Source organism: Corylus avellana, chromosome ca6, assembly GCF_901000735.1.
Source record: "Corylus avellana chromosome ca6, CavTom2PMs-1.0".
Lineage (NCBI taxonomy): Eukaryota > Viridiplantae > Streptophyta > Magnoliopsida > Fagales > Betulaceae > Corylus > Corylus avellana.
In genome coordinates, this window is record NC_081546.1 from 25,130,111 (window position 1) to 25,139,224 (window position 9,114).

At 36.9% G+C, this 9,114-nt stretch overlaps 1 protein-coding gene across 4 annotated transcripts; it reads left to right on the forward strand.

The window, feature by feature from the left end:
* The first annotated feature begins 306 nt into the window (after positions 1–306).
* On the forward strand, positions 307–7,596 carry LOC132184117 (probable inactive poly [ADP-ribose] polymerase SRO3). Of its 4 annotated transcripts, none has more exons than XR_009440534.1 (6): positions 307–1,275; positions 1,359–1,600; positions 1,692–1,804; positions 4,641–4,720; positions 6,880–6,955; positions 7,129–7,596. XR_009440534.1 is itself a non-coding variant. In XM_059597622.1 (4 exons), exons 1-4 carry the CDS (start codon positions 359–361, stop codon positions 2,000–2,002), a joined length of 1,374 nt encoding a protein of 457 aa, XP_059453605.1. In that variant the 5' UTR covers positions 307–358; the 3' UTR covers positions 2,003–2,269. The 4 variants fall into 4 exon arrangements, 1 of the variants encoding a protein (XP_059453605.1); XR_009440535.1 differs by having other exon boundaries at positions 7,205–7,596; XR_009440533.1 differs by having other exon boundaries at positions 6,880–7,596.
* The last annotated feature ends 1,518 nt before the right edge of the window (positions 7,597–9,114 follow it).

Below are 9,114 nucleotides of genomic sequence, written 5' to 3' on the forward strand. Positions count from 1 at the left end.
TTTAATAGATTGCGGCATTATTTAATGCACAGCAAACTTCGCCCGCAAGTCAACTTTAGAATTACCGTAAACCTTTGGAAGTGCAAATCAAATATCGTATACGGCATTGAACCCACCTCATGAGCGCCGCGAGCATTAAAAAAATAACTAAAAATATCAGCAATCTGAAAGTCCAAAACGACCCTTGACAATTCGCAGCTCACCGACTAAACTTGTCTGGGGCAGGCAGGGCTAGTTTAGTAATGTCTGTCATTCAAGGAGCTCTATAAAAGGGGGTTCGTAGCGATAACAGCTCTTGATTCTCACAGTTGTTTATCAATTTTTAGCGTGTAGGTTGTTGGTGAAGGCTGTAGAATCCATGGCTCCGCATGTAATTGGCCAAAATGACGTAGCAAGGACAATGGTGGAAACTGTTAGGGTTAGGGTTCAACGGAGTCCCTCGTCATCGTGTTCACCACCACAATCATCAAACCCTATCAAACTCCGCGGCTCGCCGGTCCGGTTAATGTTTTACCGGGACGGCTCGTGGATCGATTTCCCGAGCGATGTGCAGGAGAGCATTCGATTGGGGTTCTCTGAGCGGAAGCCGATGATGGACATATCGATAGGAGGGTCGAGGTACATCTTTGACTTTCTGCGCATGTTGCAGATTGATTTCGGGACCGGGAATCAGCGATCGATTGCTTGGATTGACAAAAATAGTAACTGCATTTTCCCGAGGAAGTTCGTCGGCGAAGATATGGGGGACGAGAACGGTGCGGAGGGGAGTTCAGGAAATACGCCGATTAAGATTGAGATTCGAATTGACGGGAGTTCGTGTAAGAGAAAGGGGGAGGAATTGGAATCGAGTTCAAACGGGGTCCAGGATGAGGGAAGTTCGTTGAAACGACAACGTTTAGCGACTGCCAATTCAGAAACACCTATATGGCCGAATGCGAAGATTTTGAGCCCAGGAGACCGAGCTTACTTGGTGGTGAGCAAATTTTTCCTGGTTGGGATCCGGAGGTTTGATGACGCTGCTTCTATCAGCGCAATTCACCAGTGTACGCTCTCGGGGCCGTTGGAGAAAGCTCGCTTCGAAGTTTTTCAGAAGCAGATTGAGACTGTCAAGGCCGCTCGGGGCGCATCGAATACTGTGTATGCCTGGTATGGAGCTTCAGCTAAAGACGTAGCCGGGGTTTTAGCACATGGGTTTTCAGTGTCAAACAAGGTTTCGGGCACTGAAACTAATGGGGTTGGTATATACTTGTACCCCATGGGTTTACCCCATATAAGGTAGATTACGTGATTCTGTTCTGAATTACAAGTTCATTTTTCAGTTATTTTTATTGAGAACTTATGGGTTGGGTTGGTTTCAGTGCTCTGCAATCGGAGACAGACGACAATGGCCAGAAGCATATGATATTGTGCCGTGTTATATTGGGTAATGTCGAAGAGGTCCAGGCGGGGTCCCAACAATGCCATCCTTCTAGTGAAGATTTTGATACAGGTGCAGATGATCCTAAGAATCCGGAAAGGTATGTGGTGTGGTTCGCCGATATGAACAGGAACATTCTTCCAGAGTGTGTTGTGAGCTACAAATCTTCTGATAATTTGACAGGTATCAATGGTTCATCTTGTTTGGTTTGCTTTGATTTTTGTATCTGCTTTTCATGTTTGAAAGCTAGTTGTACCCTCATTATTATTTTCAGGTCAGGTGAGAGGTTCGGCAAAGTATCCGTTTTGGAAATTATTTTCGAAGATGGAAAATTCGCTTCCCGAAGCAAAACTGCAGGAAGCGAAGAATCTGTATGGCGCATTTCGGGTAAGTAGGCGGCTTTTTATTTTGCGAAGATTGTTTTTGGAGTGTGGAAATAAGATCATGATTAATTTTTTCATATATCTATATGGGTTATAACAGGCTGGGAAGGTGACCAGAGATATCTTTGTAAAACAGTTGCGATCTGTTGTGGGGGAACAGATGCTGAAATCAACAATTCGGGAGATTATAGCCTCGGAATGAGGTCTCCAAGATTTTTTTTTTTCATTTGGGAGATATAGAAATATGTTTTGTCATGTTCTATTGGATGCAAGAATTACATGTAATCCTACAAAACATCTAGGATTAGTAAGGAAAGACTCAAACATATAAAAGAAAATTTACTAGTTTGTAGGTTTAGTTTGTGTTCTTTTTTTCCTCCTTTGTTTCTTTTTTTGGGCTTTAATTCACCTCGCCATATTGTAGCAACTATACTTCAATTTCATCAAGAGAAGTTAAGTGTTCATTCTTTGTTTTGTTTTGTTTTGTTTTTTTTTTTAAAAGTACTTCAAACAAGAACTACAAAAGAGGGCTGGGCAACCCCAACACTAAGCCACATAACAACCAAAGCAAACAGAAATTAAAAGGGAATGCATCAAATGAATGATGTGACTCAATGTATTCTTAGCATGAACACCAAGAAAAGTGGCCGCCAATAAAGGCGGGTAAACTAGGCGCGGGCAAGGGCATGAATGTTGCGAGACCCTTCAAGCCTACCCAAACCCCCAATGCAAGGGACGGAGATAGGGGCATGACGTTCAAGATACCCTCAACCCTATCCAAAAGCCTGTTGGGTTACAATATCATCAGAAACATAGAAACAGAAGGAAAGATAGAAAATTTAGGAACACCAAGTTACAAGAAAAATAAAAAACAATAAAAAAAAAAAGAAGCAAAAAAACCCGCAAAATAGCAACTTTGGTGGAGGGTGAGGAGGAGGAAGGTAGAGTGAAGAGGCAGTCCAGCATGAGTGGCTCATGTGCCGGCGCGTGGATGTCAGATGGTGACGTGGCAGGGGTTACAAAAAGCTAGGACACTGGAGAGAGCGGTGGAGTGGCGCGTGGCAAGCTGGGTCTAGCGGAGGAAGGTAGATCTAGCTTTGAAATATCCAATCTGAGAACCTTGACAGATCCGGCAAGCAACATTGTGGAGGAGACGGATGGGGAGGTGGATGATGTGGCTGTCAAGGGGGAGAGATAGTGACTGCGATTTTGTGTGTAGGGATAGATCATCATAGATGATGGATAGAGCCTCATAACTGGCAAGAGGATCTAGAGAGAACTCTAGATGAAAAAAGGAGCTTCTCTCTTGGAGAAGGGAGAAACTTGGTAAAGGAGACAACATGTAGAGAGGAAGGAGAAGGGAAGGCGGAGAGGAGGAGAGTTTTTTTTTTTTTTTTTGCAGACAAGAGTAAACGTTCTATTATCAAAACACTTTTTTTTTTTTTTTTGATAAGTTAAAAAAAAAAATTGTTCACAATTATGTATTGTTGTATAACTGCAACTCATTTGGTTCTTTTTACAACTCTTGCAACTCAATGGGTAGAAACATGAATTGGGTCCTTTTACAACTCTTGTAACTCATTGAGTAGCATGTTTGGCATTGAGTTTGGACGTGCTCTTCTTTTTAAAAAAGAAGTAACTCTATGGGAGCTTAAAACATTGTTATTGGATAAGTAGGTGATGATATTCATACGTGCCTGTCTATGGGGGCTTGTGTTTGGGTGTGTTATGTGTTTAATTTTTGGTGTCAAGTTGTCATTGTGAAGTAGCCAAGGGTAAGTTTGGAAGTACGAATGTGTCTTTGTATTTGATGTCATGCAGATTTTGATGCATCAAAAGCCTCACATGTTTTCTTGATTGAAAGTGTCTTTAATTTGTTTTAGTGATAATCCAATTTTTAATAAGATGTAATAGAGCACGTATATTTTAATTTGTTCAGGATAATAGTTATCATTTTCATTGTTAATATCTATCTAGCTAGTTATCGAAAAACAAATATGCATAACTGAGAATTATTACATATCTGATATTGAATGTTTTAAGGGACAAATTTGTTCCTTAAGTAAGAGAGAATGTAGATTCCATCTTACTACTTCTGTCATTCTCTTCCATTTTTGTTGAGACTCCTTCACAAACTGTGGAAATCATGAAAAAGCTGAAGAACATCAATAAGTCTAAAGAGGAATCTACAGATAATGACAATCTTATGAGTATCAAGCATCTTATTGCGAGTTCTTTTTATTCTTCAAGATTAAGATGTTATCTTAATCAATTTTAAATATTTTATTCAAGTTTTTCTGAAGTTTTTGGAGGGTCTGATTAGTTTTTAATTAGGGGATTTGGGTGATTAAAATTGGGGTGATTTCCATTGTATTTCTACTATAGACTGGTAGATAAGTCGAGAAGCTACTGTAGAATTGTGTGTAAAGTTTTTTTTTTTTTTTTGAAAAAACCATTCTGTTGGTTCTGTAAATATGTAATGGTGGCTGCTCTTAGAGTTTGTGAGAGTTCGGTTAAGAGGTGAGGTGGTGGAATCTGAAGAACTAACTGTAGAGTTATTTGAGAAATTAATGGAATCGACTAATTGCGTGTATGGGATCATGGAAAGAAATGGGTTTATATGCCGGGGTAAAAATGAAAAAGTTGTTTGTATGCAACAAGGAACATTAAATGTGGTATGTGCATGAGGTCTTTATGAAGAACTCATTGGTAAGTGTTTTTTGTTAAAGCAGTATACGATTATAAAATCTGTGTAAGATATCTACAATACTCCATTTGCATCACGTGGGTTGTTGGCAAAAGGCTTATGAGCTTCTGACATATGGGTTTGGAATACACAGAAAGAAATCTGGTCTTGAAGTTCATGAGGCAGCTCATGTAGACTTGTCTTCGGTAGGCGTACTGGCTTACCCCGTAAAAGGTACTCATATACTTCATCTAGATATAGTTTGATTCTTTGTCATTATGTTTTGATTTGTTCCTGTTGATGAGTGAATTTTCATTTTCCTATTAGAGCCTATTACTAATGAAAGCATATTCTTTTCTTATTTTAAGATAATGGGAATAATGATTTCCGAGGTGCTATATGTTAGAATTTCACAAAAAAAGGGTATTGTTGTATTGTGTATCAATCTGAATTGTCACGTTTCCTTATATATTCTGTCCTTACTTGATTGAGAGTTCTGGATATTGAACATGTACCACTAAATTTGACTATCTTTGATATAGTTTACTTTGGTAATGTCTTTAATTCTGTTCAGAAACTAGTGTTTCTTTTTAATGTGGTTGGCCAGTTACAGATATGGACATTATGATTTGGGTTCTGATTCTATCAAAATGCATTGGTTTCAAAATCACATCTTGACTTGAGAGTTCTGGATATCGACCATGTACCCACTAAATTTGACTATTTTGGCAAAGTTTACTTTGGTAATGTCTTTAATTCTTGATTAGAAAGTAGTGTGTCTTTTTTAATGTGGTTGGCCAGTTACAAATATGGACATTATGATTTGGGTTCTGATTATATAAAAATTCATTGGTTTTAAAATCACATGTCAAGTTGGAGACCTAGTGGTGTACATGCAAGGTTTAGTACACAGGCAGATGACAATTGCCAAAACATGTGATACTGTGCCGTGTTATATTGGGTAATGTCAAAAAGGTCGAGGCTGAGTCTCTGTAATGCCATCCTTCTAATGTATAGTTTGATACAGTTGCAGATGATTCTAAGAATCCTAAACGGTATGTGGTGTTGTGCACCAATATGAGCACACATTCTTCCTAGAGTTTGTTCAGTTATCAATATTTTGTGGAAAAATGCTATTTCGTAGACTACTATATTATGGTTATGCAACTGGAATGATTTAGCAGTAGAAATCAGCTTTTAATTATTCCTTTTTACAAGTTTTTGCTGATTCAAAGGCTAATTTTTACTGTTGAATCATCTTAGTTGTAGTTTACTAAATAACATTTCTCTTCTTTGTGACTACCATTGATTTCTTATTAATCGGAATTGAAAATTCAAGCCAGGACCATTAGTTAGGTTCTTTGTTTCTTTTATTTGGTTGGTTAGATAAGACACTAACATTATTTCTACAACTTTGCATATATAACTTGTGTGAAAGACTCTTCTCCACATTCATGAATCGTTAACAATTTGTTAACAATTTATTTACAGATATTTCAAAATTTCATCAAAATTATTAAATATAATATTTGCCATTTAACTTTAATTAAAGTCCTTATATTATGAAATGGAATTAATACAAATGTCCCAATTGAACAGATATAACTTACTAAGGGATTGAGACCATATAATTAAAATTAGACGCACAATAATGATATTTATTACATGTAGCTACCATAATTGTGGTAACAAACTGCTCCAATGTCCCTCCAATGGGGTGATTATCCTAAAATTGCGTTGACAATTTAGACAATTTGTACTCTCCCTATAGCCACCATATCCCCAAGACAATGTGGATATGGTGGCTATAGTGGGAAGTATTGATTGTCCGGGTTGTCGACGCAATTTTAGGATAATCACCCTTCGGCCTTCGGAGGTGCGTTGGAGTTTGAGTGGCGTGTAATAGATGTCATTATTGTGCATCTAGTTTTAATTATATGGTCTCGATCCCTTAGTAAGTTATATTTGTCTGATTGGTACATCTGTATTAATTTTATTTCATAATATAAGGGTTTTAATTAAAATAAAATAGCAAATATTATATTTAATAATTTTGAAATATCTGCTAAATAAATTGTTAATGATTCATAAAAGTGGAGAAGAGTATCACACAAGTTATATATGCAAAATTATAGAGACAATTCTAGTGCCTTATCTAACCAACCAAACAAAAGAAACGGCTTGCCTTGAATTTTCAATCCTGGTTAAATAAGAAATCAATTGAAGTTGCAAAGAATATGGATTAATTGCATTTCCCACTACAGAAGATTTTAGTGATTTGAAAAATTAAGACGCAGTGACCACAAATTGAAAGCATCACGTGAGGTATCAATGGTTCATCTTGTTGTGTTTGCTTTGATTTCTCTATATCCACCTTTCATTATTATTTTCAGGCCAGTTGAGAGGGTCAACAAAGTATCCATTCTCCAAATGTTTTTCCGAAGATGAAGAGTTTCCTACAAGCTACAGGTCATTCTTCCCCTTGAAGTTTATATTTTTATAGTTGTACCTAAATCAAATGAAGGAGAATATACACCCTAAGGATGAAGGTTATATTTGAGGTTAAGCTATGCCTATGCCATATCGTGTAATGGGTTGTCATGAACCTCATTCATGGTTGATTTGGTGACCATCTTTCACAGAAATTGTTGTTTTGTTAAGAGTATGGCAAGGAAAAGGAACAAAAAGGAATTTGCTCTTATGTTGGGCTGCTGACAGGCAAAGAGCTGATACCGGCAAGGTTAAGGAAACGGGGCTTTTAGCATGGCAAGTAAGGAGGCAAGAACTCAGACCGACTCAAACAATCTATAACCCAAACCGGTGAGCTTAGGTTGATTTGATTTTAAAACTTTGAAAGGGAAGAGATTGGCTCGACTTCGGGGTGAAATTTAGGAGTACCGCAACTTTTTAGTACAAGATCCTTATAGACTTGACTTTTGCAGTATTTCACGGCAATTAAATTTGATTGTGGCACGTAAATTATCATGTCAGTTTGTAAGAAGCTAGACCAACCAAAGTTGTGGATTGATTTGGTTTGATAAAACAATGAGATTGGTTAATCGGACCAACATATTGTAAGACCCATTTCTCTCTCTATGGTATCTTCCTTGATGGACTGAGTTTTTTTTTTCAAATTGGGTTGGGTCGGAGGAATTTCTTTTAATCTAATTTATAATAATGACATGTGCCCTTTAAGCATGTGAAAGTTGCATGTTTTTTTAATAGTAAGGATAAACTTGAAAGATTTTTTATTAAAAAAAGTTAAAAACATTGCATCTAACATGTGATTAAAAAATCATTTATTTTTTACATGTTAAGAGACGCATGTTATTATTATAAATTAAGTTTGAAAAAATTATTTTAACCCAATTTGAAAGAAAACTCTAACCATTATTGAATACGCAATGTTGTGGAATATTGATCAGAGCATGGGTCAATCTTGGGGGCCAGAGAACTAGATTGGTGAATAAAAGGTGTCCAAGATATAAAAATCCATTTTTGGAGAAATGAAATACAATTTCAAAACAAATGTGGGCTAAGCACATGGGTTGGTCGGAATCGATAGCTCTCAGTCTCATACATAATATGCTCAAACCACAACCGTGTGGACGTTATTTCACAAAAATCTTGAGAGAGGTGACTTTCGAGATAGCCCATATTAAGAAAAAGATCTGTTTACGATTCTATGGCCACATAAATTCTGGACCTATTTAGATAATTTTTTTTTTTTTTTTTCAAGTCTCTTTCTATCTCCTCTAGTTGAAGGTATTGACACTTCTGAGAGCGCTTGCCCCTTTACTTCCACATGAAGAGGGACTGGTGTCCATACAATTAGTTGTCAAAATTGCTAGCAATTTGGGCAGCTATTGTCAGAAAATCTATGCGGACTTAATTGCTCAGGTAGGTGATTGAACAACTCAAAATTTATTTAAGCAACAAAGTCTTATATGAACCTTTTTCACAATAATTACCAAAAATCTAATGAGTAATGTTACATATATTCTTAATCTCACCATTACATTCGAAATATATTATTATTAGATTTTGATCAAATGACGAAAGTGAGAGTCACCTAAGAGTATGTAAGAGTGGAATTAAAATAAGGAGAATGTGTATAACATTATTAGCTAATTGTTGTACATGGTGGACAAGAAAAAGACTTCTCGACACCTACCCTCTTGTCGTCTATCTTCTTATTTTATTTATTTATTTATTTATTTATTCTCGACCCGAAAGCCACTCACTGCCAACATTATTCCTTCTGGCTTTTTTTTTTTTTTTTTTTGGGCCGCTAAGAGTAGAAGAATTGATGTCAATTACACGTCAACAATTAGGCATCACCTCCTTCGTCAGACTTGTGCAGCAATATCCCCAGTCATGGTGGTCCTTTTCTTGGCCTGGGTATCAAGATCCTATTGGACGAGGCTTTCAAAAGCTCTTCTTTTCCACAAACACTGTATGGGTTAGGTTGGGATAAATGTGGGGGACTTTTTCTTTTTCTTTTTTGGTTCTTTTGGATTTCCTTTATTTTCTCCACAAACTGTTTTGTATTCTATATTTTCATAGCAATGGAAACCCCATCTTACAATTTTGGCAGTGCAATCCACTGATCCAAAACTGAGTTGGAT